We start from the raw sequence: 16,415 nt of genomic DNA, 5'->3' as shown, positions 1-16,415 counted from the left end.
GAATCAGCTAGGCCTAACATAACATTTTTGACATGATTTCCCAATTATTTTGAAATGTTTTATTCAATTCTCTATATTTCTGTGGTTCCTTAACACCTCCATCTTATCTCTTTTTGTCGTTTTTTTGGCTCTTGTTTTACACATGGCTTCAATATAGACAAGATTTTGTGGATTGTGATGTGATCTTGTTTCAGGTACATTTGATGATATTTTATGGGTTGCTATGTAACCTTGTCTTGGGTACATTTGATGATATTTTATGGGTTGCTATGTGACCTTGTCTCAGGTACATGTGATGATATTCTATGGGTTGCTATGTGACCTTGTCCCTGGTACATTTGCTGCCTATTTCTTTTCAATATTTCTGTATTTATTTAGTGATATGTTTGATATCTCATGTGTAATCTGTGTTTCAACACTCAATCCTTTACTTTCTTGGTTGCATGTTTGTAGTACTTGGAGTCACAACAGACTCTGGTTGCATGTTTGTAGCACTTGAAGCCACAATAAACCCTGGTTGCATGTTTGTAGCACTTGGAGCCACAATAAACCCTGGTTGTATGTTTGTAGCACTTGGAACCATAACACACCCCAGTTGCATGTTTGTAGCACTTGGAACCACAACACATCCTGGTTGCATGTTTGTAGCACTTGGAGCCACAAAACATCCTGGTTGCATGTTTGTAGCACTTGGAGCTACACACACCCCTATGTTTTTCTCATTCTGGCCTCTAATCTACTCACCCCCGTTCCCTTTCCAGGGACTTCTTATCTTGTCATTTTATTTGATGTAGATGGGCATGTTACCAGCAGTACCAGAGGGTTCTGGTGCAGTGGAAGCTATACTGTTATATTGATACCCTTTGGTAATTTTTCAATATACAGGGGTGAATAAAAAAGTGGTCTTCCTTGAAAATGTTAATTTGTTACATCTTTTATTAGATAACATAGAAATATGTCAAAGCTTTTAAAGCTATATGTTTTGAGAGCTTACTCCACAAGATCTGTTCAAATGTGATCTCAAATCCTAATTTTAACACTGGCTTTTGTAATTACCTGAATGTTTCATGATTTTAGTTACATTTTATTATAAAAACTGTTGTATAACTGTTGTAGTTTCTTATATCTTCTGATCCTAATTAGCCTACAAAATGATCAAACAAGATTATCTGCAATAATCAATATTAAAAAGGTCTTATCCTATCGATGCCCTATAACTTTCTGCTGTAGGCCATCTTTTGGTTCATTTTATTCACCTGGCCAGATATCATCTGGTAATTATCCATTCTGGCTTTCCTGTAGTGTTTCTTTATCTTAACCACCAGGGTAACACCTGTTATTCATCCTTTTGTGTTCATGTTCTTTTTTGTGTTCATACTTTTGATATTTGTATCACTACATATCAATTTCCAGGTACTTTCACGCTTGTCATGGATCAATTTTCTGGCCAGACAACATTTGTTTCACTTTCCATTTCTACATGACTCAACAAAAATGGAAATTCTCTGTCATTGGTTTCTAAGTCCATGGATTTCCCCTGATTAACCCACTGTTCTTTGTCATGTAGATTTACTTTATTGATTATTGGATTTGGTGTCTTCTGTTTCCTTGGTTTCAGATTTTTTGCAGTCCTGTTTGACACCATTCATTCTTCCCGATTCTGTAGGTTTTTGCCTCTCCTACTCTATACCTGAGGATGTACTTCTTCCAGATTTGTTATGTGGCACAGTAGGCAGTCCTTCCAGGTGGGGATATTCACTTTGCCTACTTTCTTATATTAGTGGTCTATATATTTACTGTTGATATTTCACATGCTCTCTTTTCCTTCTACATATCTTCTCCTTTCTCCAGATCATTCTTCTTTCATTAAACTTCAGTAGCTTGTGAGAATAACTCCTCCATTTAGCTGCTTTATGGTCTGGATAGATTTTTATATTCTTTAAGTGCACTTCTATATCATAATGTGTGCCTAGTTTCCTTCTATAGTTTCCATTCCTGCCTCTTTTCTTTTTGCTTTGGCAAACATCTTTTGCTCATGTTTTTTTTTCTTTCTCCTTTACCAATTGTGTTTGGCTCTTCATTTGTTGATTGGCTTATTTCTCTTTATTGTCTTTCTCTTGAAATTTGTTCCATGTGTTTTCTCACCTAATTTGACACCTTCATCTTCACTGTCCTTATGAAGTACTTCTTCAATCAGTTACTTTCAATGGAGGAGAGATAATTGTTTTTTGACATATAGAGGGTAGCACTGAATGAGAATAGTTATTTGTGTTAGAGAAATAAATAATTACCTACCAGAAATACATTTTCGATGTAGGAAAATTATAACTTTAAATGAGTGTATTAATGTCAATAAAATTGAACTGTAGATTTCTAGCAGATGTATGTCATTAGACGAAGGTATGTGTGGACATACCGTGATTTGTAATGAATATAGTAACACAAAAATGCAATTACCTCTGTTCATGCTATAGCTTTATCCTGACAAAAACTTCTATTCTCTACCCATCTACGTATTGACATGAATCTTACCTTGCCTGATCCAGCTTTAGTAAATTAAATTTTTTGATTCAATCCACCTACGTGAATGCACCCCCTATCCTATATTCCCTTTCACACTTTCTATTCATTTTTATCAATGACAAAACTTTATGATGATGGCTTTAAGTGTTTGCTGCAGTTTTTTCTTCAGTATTAAATAGATATAGTTATATTATGCTTTAGATGGTTATTTTTAGACCTGTCTTTTTGGGTCTGTAGTTTGTCTATTTTCTTTATTTTACCAAATAACAAAAGTGTAAATTTGAAATAATAGTTTTTCAGAGTGATTTCAGTAATATTTTGTGTTTGTTTCTCTTTTTCTTCAGGGAACCTTTAATCATTTTCATTTGGATCCCACTCTTTGGCAGGTGTTGCCTGTTTTTCATTTGGCTCCCACTCTTTGGTAGGTGTTGCCTGTTTTTCATTTGGATCCCACTCTTTGGTAGGTGTTGCCTGTTTTTCATTTGGATCCCACTCTTTGGTAGGTGTTGCCTGTTTTTCATTTGGATCCCACTCTTTGGTAGGTGTTGCCTGTTTTTCATTTGGATCCCACTCTTTGGTAGGTGTTGCCTGTTTTTCATTTGGATCCCACTCTTTGGTAGGTGTTGCCTGTTTTCATTTGGATCCCACTCTTTGGCAGGTGTTGCCTGTTTTTCATTTGGATCCCACTCTTTGGCAGGTGTTGCCTGTTTTCATTTGGATCCCACTCTTTGGTAGGTGTTGCCTGTTTTCATTTGGATCCCACTCTTTGGTAGGTGTTGCCTGTTTTTCATTTGGATCCCACTCTTTGGTAGGTGTTGCCTGTTTTCATTTGGATCCCACTCTTTGGTAGGTGTTGCCTGTTTTTCATTTGGATCCCACTCTTTGGTAGGTGTTGCCTGTTTTTCATTTGGATCCCACTCTTTGGCAGGTGTTGCCTGTTTTTCATTTGGATCCCACTCTTTGGCAGGTGTTGCCTGTTTTTCATTTGGTTCCCACTCTTTGGTAGGTGTTGCCTGTTTTTCATTTGGATCCCACTCTTTGGTAGGTGTTGCCTGTTTTTCATTTGGATCCCATTCTTTGGCAGGTGTTGCCTGTTTTTCATTTGGATCCCATTCTTTGGCAGGTGTTGCCTGTTTTTCATTTGGATCCCACTCTTTGGCAGGTGTTGCCTGTTTTTCATTTGGATCCCACTCTTTGGCAGGTGTTGCCTGTTTTTATTTGGATCCCACTCTTTGGCAGGTGTTGCCTAGGCAGGTGTTCTTTCCCAACCTCTACTAATTGCCAGTCAACCAATGAAAAAAACATTCTACTAGCAACAAGCTCTATTGAGATGGGGTGTTATGTAAGACCACTTATGTGTTTTTTGGACATTAAATAATTACAATACAAATACTTCACTGCTACTTATGGACTATCATGAGTAAAACTTAAGGAGATTTGCCCATAACTGCTGAAATCTAAATTGACTAAATCAGGGTTGGTTTGCTTTTCAAAATAGGGAACATGTTTCATCTATTACGCTGTATCCAGAGTATCATTTCTTTAATTCCCCTAATTTTTCTAAGTGGAGCATTGGAGTCCTTATCACTCCATGTTTTCAGTTGCTGGAGTGGTGGACAGAGGTGTAATCCTCATGAGTAATGCTCAAACTCTCAGAAAAGGGGAAAGCTGGGTAACCTTCTACCAATAACCATTGATGGTTTTCCCAGATGTATGGTGGGAGCAGGAACCTCCTTATAATTCTTGTTCAGAGTTAACTCTTCAATCTCCAGTCGAGCTTAGTGTGGCCCTTCCTTTAGATTATTCGTCTTGATAACCATGAAAGAGGGTCCTTGGCTTATTGTGATTCCTTGTGTGAAGTGTCATTTTCTGAGTTATCAGTTGGAATTCATTTAGTCTACAACCTGCTTATATTTCTGGGGTAGGAAGTGATGCCTCGTACCTCAGGTTAGGGAATTAGGATTTTGGTTCTGAATCCCAGATCAGATAATCTGTTTTTCCAAGTAGAGTGAGGTGTGAAAGATCCCTAATTTCAGGTTTGATTTTTGGTTTTTTTTCATATTGGAGCAAGATTTGTCTACTTTCATGTTGTTTGTCTTCTCTTTGTATGTCTGGTTCTCAACATGCAAGATTCTTGAACTTTCATGTTGAGTTTCAATAATACTACATTAAAAAACAAAACTAAATCAACAGTGGTTCTCATGTTTTAGCCCATATGTTTTGAATTTGGATTTGAGTCCCAGTCTTAGAATTCCAGTGATGAGAAGTGGGACCTTGTCTACTTGGTTGGGGCCTTGTTGAATACATGTTCTAAAAATGTTAAGATTTTGATTCTGTGGCAGGTAGGCATTCACCACCTAAGAATCAGATTTCATGTTGTCTGGATGAAGAGTATAACTGTTCCAGAAGTAGTCCAGATCCCACCCTACCTTATTTTTGTGGATTTTGCCCTCACTGGCCTTGTAAGTGCAGGATTCTTGCTATAGTGTGGTAGAGGCATGCTTCTGAAGATAACATTTTCCTCTACCTAAAATGTAATTCTGGTAACACCTCATTCTCTCCTGTCCTACCTCCATAAGAAATTACCAGTTTTATGTGTCAAAAGGTGAATAGGAAGTAGTAATGGGAGCTTATATATGGATGTGGGATAGAGGGCACTTTAACCTAGGAAGCACAAGATTTAACTTCCTTTGGGCAACATAGGGAGGTATAAAAGCTGAAGCAATCAAGGTAAGATTCATACCAATGTTTAGATGAGCAGGGCAAAGTCATTCTCACCAGGATGAAGTTGTAGCATGAGATGGGATAAGTGTTGTAGGAAATACATTTTTGATAGAGGAAAATGTAACTTATGTGAAAATATAAAGCACAGAAATGTAAGTTATGTGAAAATATAAAGCACAGAAAGGTAAGTTATGTGTAAATATAAAGCACAGAAAGGTAAGTTATGTGAAAATATAAAGCACAGAAAGGTAAGTTATGTGAAAATATAAAGCACAGAAATGTAAGTTATGTGAAAATATAAAGCACAGAAAGGTAAGTTATGTGTAAATATAAAGCACAGAAAGGTAAGTTATGTGAAAATATAAAGCACAGAAAGGTAAGTTATGTGAAAATATAAAGCACAGAAAGATAAGTTATGTGAAAATATAAAGCACAGGAAGGTAAGTTATGTGAAAATATAAAGCACAGGAAGGTAAGTTATGTGAAAATATAAAGCAAAGGAAGGTAAGTTATGTGAAAATATAAAGCACAGAAAGTTGAAGATTTGGTTATATAATTTTGTTTCTTGTTTATTCAGCTGCTCTGGCTGTCACTAACTGCACTGAGTGGCAGTTTCCTTGGCTTATTGGGTTGTGTATCTGCTTGGCTATTCTACTTCTTGTCATGCTCATAGTCAACATCTTCTTGTGCTCATCTCTTACTTGTTCTTGCACTAAAACTGAGGTGAGTTTCTGTATTACTCAAGTTATTGTATGTAAAACACCTCTTTCCTACTCTGGAGTCAGGACTGTTTCAAATTGTAGAATATTTATTTTAATTACATAACACGTTGACAACTGAGAATTGTTAGCTCAATGACTGATGTTTGTAAAATGTAGTTCACATGTGATTTTTGTTCTTAATTTTTAAAAATTGTTCTAGTATTGTTCAGTGTAGTTTTTTAAATAATTTAATAATAAAGAAAAGCTACACAAAGGGCTATCTATATTTTCTTACACAACATTTTTAGTAATGAATACCGAACAACAAGTATTTTGATGTATAGTATTTCAAATAATTATAATCAAATAAAGCATAGTATAGCATCTGGGACAACATGTGATCTATTGGTTTATCTCAGCTGTTCCATAGCCTAAATTAAAAATAAAATAATTAAGTTAAAAATAATTTAAAGACAGCCCTTATAATTAATGTATGTATCAGATTTAACCTAAATTCACATTTAATACCCCCACAATATCTTAAGGCAACCAATTTGAAAAGGCCAACCACCATGTTAGAAAAATAAAACTCTCTTAGCTGAAAACAATTACTACCTTGCCAAAAGTTATATTTGTGTCCCCTAGTTCTATAATCCTCTCACTTACAGTTATGACAGAAAGTGTTCGTACCCCTGTGTCCGGAGTGGTTTTTTGCTTATAACTTAAAAAGTATCACGATTAGGCTAATAGAAGTGTATTATATTATAGATATAACACTAACACACATCTACATAAATTTTTATGTAAAGTAAATGACAAATAAACTGTTTATAAACAAATAACCAAAAATAGGAGAAGCAGAAAGTGTTCGTACAGCTCAGAACGTGTGAAAAAAACTGATATTCCTGTAAAAATTTTGTTTAGTTTAACAAATAAACTACATCATACCATTCCAGAACTAGACACTGGGTTCATAATTATTAGAATTTAGCCAGCAAAAAATGTACTTCTGGCAATTTAGCACCGTCTCCGTCATTATCTGCTTGGTCATCGTGGTGAATAGGAAACAACTGTCCAGTGATTTAAAAAAACGAATTATTGTAAAATACAAGTATTGCTACACAACTTAATGTGCCAAAATCTACTGTTTAAAGCATAATTGCCAAGTTTAAGCTTACAGGATCAACTGCTGACCTCCCTCATTCCGGATACCCCACCAAAATTCCAGAGAACCAAGAGGAAGGTTCTCCGAGAAGTTAGTAAGAACACTCGTTTAACACATAGTGACATATTGAAACTGGGGTTGAAGTAAGCACCTCTACAGTTACAAACATGTTACGCTCTTCTGGGTTCAAAGCATGCTGTCCTCATAGAACTCCATATTTAAAGCCTGTTCATTTAGAAGCACGATTGAGGTATGCAAGAAAGCATATATATAATCCCTTAACCTATTGGAAGAGTATTCTTTGGTCAGACAAGAATAAAATCGAGCTTTTCGACCACAATGATGTTCACTATTTTTCCATAAGAAGGGGGAATGAAATCTTCCAAAGAACACTGTCCCTACAGTTAAACACGGAGGTGGCTTGATCATGCTATGGGGTTCCTTCCGCTCTTCTGGTGTAGGCAGTCTTCACCACGTCAACAGAATCATGAAAAAAGAAAAGCATGTTGATATATTAGGTACTTATATCAAGAATGATGCTCAGAACTTGCGGCTTGGGCATCATTGGATCTTCCAGCACGACAATGACCCTAAGCACACATTGAAATATGTGCAATCCTGGTTGCAGAGAAACCATATAAGCATTCTGGAGTAGTCACCCAATCTCAACCCAATTGAAAACGTTTGGCATGAGTTGAAGACCAGGGTTCGTCAGTGTCATCCAAAAAACTTGCAAGAGTTGGAGGCCTTCTGTAAAGAAGAATGGAAGAAAATACCAGTCGAGTACTGTCAAACGATCATGGAGGGCTATGAGGAGAGATTGTGTCAAGTAGATCATTAAAGTAGATACACAAACTCTTTCTGCCCCTCCTATGTTTAGTTATTTGTTTATAAACAGTTTATTTGTCTCTAGGATCTTTGTTTTAAATGTCTGTCTCTTTTTACAATAACTCACTTTTTCTGTCTTTTGTTCTAGGTAGTGGATAAAGAGCCCTCCGAGATGGACGATTATGATCCATACAGAGTTGGATGGGCCTCTAGCTCCCATTATGGTTCCCGTATTTCCCTTAACAAGCCTTACATGGCAGGGGAATCTACGATGAACTCCATTCCCCGTTCTATTGGGTCAGGCAGTGACCACTATGCTATTGTCCACTCGAGACCAAACAGCAGGTATTCTTATCATTCCAGCCGAGATCACCTTCACCGTGGTCCTGGATCAACCATCTCTAATGGGCAGTACTCTTCAAGAATGTGATTCACAGATTATTTTGTCATGTGGGGCCAAACTTGCCCTGAAGTACTCACCAGTTTGAATTGGTTTTCTTACTTAAGTCATGATTTTTGGTTTTGAGATATGGTTTATTTTAGAAACTCTAAAAGAATATATTAAATGTTAATAAAGCTTTCCACATTTATATATTTAACAGAATTATTAGACTAACATTCAGAATGCTGCCTTTTTGCATTAAAATTATGCAAAATCAAGTGAAAAGCGAGAAGCACTTGGCCAGGTTAGGTTTGTCATCTTTTACTTCATTGGGTACAAGACATATTCATTCATTATAATGTAAAAAGCTTTATGTAAATTTATCAAATGGTCTTATGGTAGTGGCTAGCAGCATGTACTAATCTTATCATAGTAGAAGCTATAAACCTGTTTCAGTGCTCATTGTTGATGAAACTTTTATAGTTACAGTTCAAACAATCAACATTTGTCTTTAGAAATATCTCAGATTGTAATGGAAATTTGTCTTCTTACCATATTATCAGTATGGTATAAAACATGGTAATTTGTCTTCTTACCATGATATCAGTATGGTATAAAACTTGGCAATTTGTCTTCTTACCATGATATCAATATGGTATAAAACATGGTAATTTGTCTTCCTACCATGATATCAATATGGTATAAAGCATGGCAATTTGTCTTCTTACCATGATATTAATATGGTATAAAGCATGGTAATTTGTCTTCTTACCATGATATCAATATGGTATAAAGCATGGTAATTTGTCTTCTTACCATGATATCAATATGGTATAAAGCATGGTAATTTGTCTTCTTACCATGATATCAATATGGTATAAAACATGGTAATTTGTCTTCTTACCATGATATCAATATGGTATAAAGCATGGTAATTTGTCTTCTTACCATGATATCAATATGGTATAAAGCATGGTAATTTGTCTTCTTACCATGATATCAATATGGTATAAAGCATGGTAATTTGTCTTCTTACCATGATATCAATATGGTATAAAGCATGGTAATTTGTCTTCTTACCATGATATCAATATGGTATAAAGCATGGTAATTTGTCTTCTTACCATGATATCAATATGGTATAAAGCATGGTAATTTGTCTTCTTACCATGATATCAATATGGTATAAAACATGGTAATTTGTCTTCTTACCATGATATCAATATGCTATAAAGCATGGTAATTTGTCTTCTTACCATGATATCAATATGGTATAAAGCATGGTAATTTGTCTTCTTACCATGATATCAATATGGTATAAAACATGGTAATTTGTCTTCTTACCATGATATCAATATGGTATAAAACTTGGCCAAAACTTCATAGCAAATATGATGACAGTGACATAAGTATGCTCCTGCAGCTACACTAACTACAGGGAACACAAGCCAAGATGTATTCTGAATAGTAACTACAAGATCATAAGTATGCTCCTGCAGCTACACTAACTACAGGGAACACAAGCCAAGATGTATTCTGAATAGTAACTACAAGATTAGCTATTTTTGCTCACCACTGCCCTCGATATGCACACTTTTTCTTTATACATGCTACAACCCTTGCGTGTTCCCCCTTTTGTTGGAATTAACATATTCCAATCTGTCTGTTGTGTCATCTATTAACCAATAGTAGCATAGCACACTCACATGACTCATGGTTTAATTTTTATTTAGTTTTTTGTTCATCAATTAAAGTATTTTCTCCTACTTTATTGTTGCTTATTATTGTCACTCTTTTTCTTAGCTCAACAACTCTGTGCACATTTTAAGAGTTCTGAATTCAACATTATCACTTTTGAGATCACACCAACAACCAGTGTTTTGTCTCAGACCTCAGGTATGGGCAACTAATGATGGATCTTTCTGCTTCTTGTACATCAGGAAATTGAACATTACATGGGTCAACCTTTGTCCTCTGGCATCACTCATGCTTCTCTTAATTATCCTGAAGTTATTCAGAGTAATGATGATTTTGATCATCATTTTCCTCCTGAGGTTTCCATTCCTTCTTCATTGCAGCCTCACCTCAGTCTTATATGATATTGCACCTCAGGCTTGTGATGTTTGTCTCTTACTCCTCTCATACTTCCTTGTCACATTAACATTCTCTTCAACCACTTTTGCTATTTCATTCCTGTCCTGATATTTGGATCAACGTGGGTCTTTTTTTCTCACAGTTAAGTGAAGGTATTAGCATGCTGCACCCCCACTGAGAGCCTCCGATCAATTTGCTGTTTCTTACCATTGGGCAGTCTGTCCATTTTTGGATTAACAGTTGTTGGCTTTCTTATTGCCTCTGTGGGTGACCACTTCTGAATCTAATGTTAGTCTCACATATGCCCAATATTTTGCCTTCACCCCACTCATACTATCCTTCTCAGGTTTCTTTCTTCCATACATCTGCTCTCCACAGAAATATGGATTTTTTACTGATACCATTCACCTTCTGTCCTCCACTTTGCCCATATATTGTCATTTGCTCTGGTGTTATATGCACTGTTTCTTTATTGTTATGGCCTTGTATGCGAGGGCTTACTTTTTGTCTCGTGTCAGTTTGCCTTACATTTATCTCAGAAACTTATGTCTTGCTCCATGTCTTAGACATTATGTCTTCAATACTGTCTCTCATAATACTGAGCTGTGGGTAGCATCAGCCCCCAGCATTTAACCCTTTGAACTTTTGTGTCCTATTTACTCTCAACCAGAGCCTGCCATGCTATCTATTCCTGTTTTCTTCCTTCACCCTCACATCTTTTATTGAGGACAGTGACTATATACAACTAGCCACCAACAGTACTAGTGGCTATCTGTTGGGTTCAGTTCAAGATTTTCTGCCTCGCTGGCTTCCCTTTGTCGATGATCAGCGGAAGACAGTCTGTTTTCTTATGTCCCATATCTCCTCACCCTTTTCCTTTCCTCCTGCTAGCATCTGTCAGAGCTGGTTCAAGATTTACTTTTACAGTGGGCTATCGAAATGGTTCACCATACCTCAGGGATTTTTGTTCACATCTTTTCATGGTACTTACAAAGTCTGGGGATTGGAGGCCAATCATAAATTTAACAAGCCTCATCCACTTCATCGCATTCACCAAGTTCACAATGGAGTCCTTTCTTACCCTGAAATGGGCATTTTCCCCAGAGTTGTGGATGACGAAAATGGAAGTCTCCAATGCTTTACCTCCACATCTCGATCACATTTCACCAAATCCTTTCTGGGGTAGCTTGAATGAGCCAGCTGACCAAATTGGAGAAGTCAGTCCTTTGACCCAACCAACATCTAATGCATTTGGAGGATCTTCTTTGAAATCAACATTATTTGTGCTCCACCTTCTCCATGGAACTTTTAGTTCATTGTGTCCTCTCAGCTTAGTCATTTACTGCTTGCAAGGTTCTGTTGCTTTGGAGGATATGATCCTCTGTTACTGCATTAGTCTGTCTTGGTCATGCCCATATAAGATGCCTGCAGTTGACAGTTCACAAATGATTGAACCTTGCATGGGATCTTCTTTCTGTCACCATTTTTTTTCTTTCTTCCCTGAGAGATAATTTACAGTGGTGGCTAGACAAAACTCATATGTCAGCAGGCTTGCTACTTTCTCCCCCACATTCTAATATACATCTGCTAATGAACACTTCTTTTCAGAGATGAAGGGCTTTGGTCAATGACCACAAAGCTTCGAACCACTGGTCAGCAGACAAAACTGTCTTTCATATCAATGTTCTTGAACTTCTAGTAGTTCTTTAGACATTATATCATTTATTTTCTCTTACCCATCACCACCTGGTTATGGTTTAGTCACATAGCTTTATAGTAGTGGCTCATTTCAATTGTGAAGGGGGTACCCTGTCTAGTGACCTATGTTTCAGGCTTTGGATCTTCTATATTGGGCCTATGCACGTCACAATTGCCTTACTGCATGTCATGAAACGTCTTTCATGGACACACTGAATCTATCTTACAGAATGGTCATTAGATCCACTCATTTTCAAGAACATTTGTCTTCTATGGGGTTCTCCCCTATGGATGCATTTGCCCTAGGCCTCAATACCAAGTTGCCCCTCTTTTGGTCACCTGCACTGCATTCACAGGCTGGTTGTCGATGCCTTAAGCAAGGAATGGTCTTAACTTTGTGTACCCTCCCATCCAGTTGCTTCATCAGGTGATTTAACTGGTACACTCCACTCCTTGTTGAGTCCTTTTTATTACACCCTATTGGCCAGCACAACCTTGGTTTCTGAAGTTACAATTTCTGCTCTTCTCACCACTTGGCCATCTTCCACTGTTTTCCTCCCATCATAATCATCTTTGATCTCTCATTCTACATTCCAATCTTGTCATCCTGCATCTTTAAACCTGACTTATGTTTGGTCCTTGGTGAGAAGATCTGGCTTCACATGTAGAGTCACCTTGTTAGCTACTTTCATATGCCCATCTTACATGGAAGTGTACGAGAGCAAGTGGAAAGTCTTCTACTCTTGTTTGACTGGCAGGGGATTTCCTGTCAACAAGCCTTCTTTGGTTCAGGTGGCAAAATTTCTCACCTGGTTGTTCGATCTCATCACTTTTTTGATAGGGAGCAGCCCTTTTCCATACCTTCCATTTTTCCAGATCTCATTGGGTTTCTACTTCTGTTGTTCTCACTGAACTTATACATTCCTTCCAGATTCAGAGGACTCTCAGGTGTCCTACTCTCTGGATTGGGACATTAATGTTGTTCTTCATGCCCTCACTGTAACTCCATTTGAACCAATTTTTCTCTTGCTCCTTATTCATTTGTTCATTAAGACATTTTCCTCTTCTCTTGGCTTACAAATGTTGCTTCTCTAATGTGTTTATCATTGACATGTCATGTACCCTACCTATTTACTCCTTTATCACGATTGTACCTTCCTCCCTAAGACAGTGGCAGCTTGGAAGGTTTATTTCTCTTTTTCTCTTATTTTTCTTTCTTTTCTCTGCTATCTTTACCCTCATTCAGACCATAGTAGATTTCTGTGTCTATTCAGTGTCCTGTGGTGTTACCCTCGTTCAGACCATAGTAGATTTCTGTGTCTATTCAGTGTCCTGTGGTGTTACCCTCGTTCAGACCACAGTAGATTTCTGTGTCTATTCAGGGTCCTGTGGTGTTACCCTCGTTCAGACCACAGTAGATTTCTGTGTCTATTCAGTGTCCTGTGGTGTTATATTGCACATACAACTACCCTTTACATTATGCACAATCTTCTTTTTATTCCATGGTAATCCTCTTCACTTTGTATATTTCCCCTTCTTCTCTTACAAATTGGATTCACCATTTGGTCTACCTTCTTCCTCCTGTACTATGTTCCATCAAATCTGTCATCTCGCATATTCCCTTGCTTATCATCTTTGTCGTCCATTGGAGAAGATTCTATAAACTAGCACGTGGACCATGTCCACTATGTTTGTCACCCTTATCTTTATTGTATCACCATTCATATATGTCGGGATTTTGTCTTCCACCTTTGGCAGTGCTCCAGACTTTGGTGCAAATTTAACTGATAAGTTTTATTAATTTTTCTCTTCCACCCCACGTTTCATCACACAGATCTCACTCTGTAACTAGTGGTGCCTGTATAGGTATTCTTTAACTTCAAGTTTGCACTGTAAGCTAAGTTGACTCGCATTTTCTTATCCATGGCTTTTCACTCTCACCATGGAAATGGAGTGTTCCACAAGATTGCCAGAAGGTTATCTGCCTCGCTATAATTGCTTCATATACATGTACATTTCAGATAGTCCCAGCCATGGGTAAAGCAGAAGAAGATAAATGCCCATCCCTGCCTTAAGTGAATAACACGGTATGGGTTGCTTTTAAAAATACGCTTTTGTGGTCACGTATTGCACTATTTCTGGTGATGATGTTCCTTTGGACTTTTTACCAAATTCTTAACCCCTTATCACTTTATAGTTCCAAGCTACTGAAGTGGTTGCCATTGAAGTACTCTTCTGAATGGGTTACACAAAAAGTTGGTTATAATTATTCAGTTGACAGTAGGGTGGTGATGTTCTGCTAATGTAAATCAGTGACTACCTCATGAGGTGTTGATCCATCCCTTTCCTGGTGGACAAAGACTCCTCATTACAACATATGGAGTTGATCCATATTTTTACAAAATGGCATGGTCTCCTGACATTATTTAAACAACAACTGGAGTTGATTTGTCACGAATGCAGTTCATCTTACGTTCACGTGTACATCGGTTCCTATTGTTGAGATTCTGGATTTGAGTAAACCAATTAACCTAAATCCTCACATGATTTGATTCCATCCAATCGATACCTTATGATATTTCATAGATTGACAAGGTAATGATCCCTTATGAGGGGAGGTAAGTACTGTATTAGAAATTATAACTTTCCTACACTGAAAATGTATTTCCAAAAGGTACTTACCTCATTTTAACTTCCCACCCTTTCTCCCACTTCTCAGCTGACTGATTTTCTGCCAAATTAAAAAATAAAGTATCGGAAGTGAAGGGTAGAGAGAGAAACATGAGCATGCTGTGCTATCATTGGTTAATAGATGACACATGCTTTCCAGGAGAGACAAGTTGAAATATACTAATTCCAAAAAAGGAATTGCAAAGCTTATAACATGTGTGCAAAATGTGGCATATAGACGGCAGCACTGACCAAAAATAGCTAATCCTGCAAAAAGGATGTAAGTACGCATCAGAAATACATTTTTAGCATAGAAAAATCAATAATCTTAAGTACATGTAATCTTTATAGATATCACAAAATGATTATTAAAAGTACTGTCACTCTAAAAACATTCTGGTTGTTTATAATCAAACAGTGTAGATATTACACCAGCTGCAAAATGATTATTAAAAGTACTGTCACTGAAAACCTTCTTGTTGTTTATAATCAAACTGAGTACAGATATTACACCAGCTGCAAAATGATTATTAAAACTACTGTCACTTTGAAAACATTCTGGTTGTTTATAATCAAACTGAGTGCAGATATTACACCATCTGCAAAATGATTATTATAAGTACTGTCACTCTGAAAACATTCTGGTTATTTATAATCAAATTGAGTGTAGATATTAGAGCAGCTGCAAAATGATTACTAAAAGTACTGTCATTCTGAAAACATTCTCGTTGTTTATAATCAAACTGAGTGCAGATATTAGAGCAGCTGCAAAATGATTACTAAAAGTACTGTCATTCTGAAAAATACTAGTTCTTTATAATCAAACTGAGTGCAGATATTACACCATCTGCAAAATGATTATTAAAAGTACTATCACTCTGAAAACATTCTGGTTCTTTATAATCAAATTGAGTGTAGATATTAGAGCAGCTGCAAAATGATTATTAACAGTACTGTCACTCTGAAAACATTCTGGTTGTTTATAATCAAATTCAGTGTAGATATTAGAGCAGATCCAAAATGATTATTAAATGTACTGTCACTGAAAACATTCTGGTTGTTTATAATCAAACTGAGTGTAGATATTAGAGCAGCTGCAAAATGATTATTAAAACTACTGTCACTCTGAAAACATTCTAGTTGTTTATCATCAAAATGAGTGTAGATATTAGAGTAGCTGCAAAATGATTACTAAAAGTACTGTTACTCTGAAAACATTCTGGTTGTTTATAATCAAACTGAGTGTAGATACTAGAGCAGCTGCAAAATGATTATTAAAAGTACTGTCACTCTGAAAACATTCTGGTATTTATAATGAAACTGAGTGCAGAAATTAGAGCAGCTTCAAAATGATTATTAAAAGTACTGTAACTCTGAAAACATTCTGGTTGTTTATAATCAAATTGAGTGTAGATATAGAGCAGCTGCAAAATGATTATTAAAAGTACTGTCACACTGAAAACATTCTGGTTGTTTATAATCAAACTGAGTGTAGATATTAGAGCAGCTGCAAAATGATTATTAAAAGTACTGTCACTGAAAACATTCTTGTTGTTTATAATCAAACTGAGTGCAGATATTACACCATCTGCAAAATGATTATTAAAAGTACTGTCACTCTGAAAACATT

General features: G+C 36.6%; 1 protein-coding gene across 2 annotated transcripts in view; it reads left to right on the top strand.

Annotated features, from left to right (window-relative positions):
- Positions 1-16,247, top strand: part of LOC143256370 (uncharacterized) — a 73,657-nt gene extending 57,410 nt beyond the window's left edge. Inside the window, exons 9-10 of one of the 2 annotated variants that reach the window (XM_076513537.1) lie at positions 5,825-5,970; positions 8,090-16,247. In XM_076513537.1, the coding sequence (XP_076369652.1) occupies positions 5,825-5,970; positions 8,090-8,371 (428 nt within the window). In that variant the 3' untranslated portion in view covers positions 8,372-16,247. The remainder of the gene's footprint in view (positions 1-5,824; positions 5,971-8,089) is intronic. The other variant, XM_076513538.1, reaches the window with a different exon arrangement.
- The last annotated feature ends 168 nt before the right edge of the window (positions 16,248-16,415 follow it).

Source organism: Tachypleus tridentatus, chromosome 7, assembly GCF_004210375.1.
Source record: "Tachypleus tridentatus isolate NWPU-2018 chromosome 7, ASM421037v1, whole genome shotgun sequence".
NCBI lineage: Eukaryota > Metazoa > Arthropoda > Merostomata > Xiphosura > Limulidae > Tachypleus > Tachypleus tridentatus.
The sequence above is the reverse complement of the archived record's forward strand: the minus strand, read 5'-3'. Positions and strand labels throughout refer to the sequence as shown.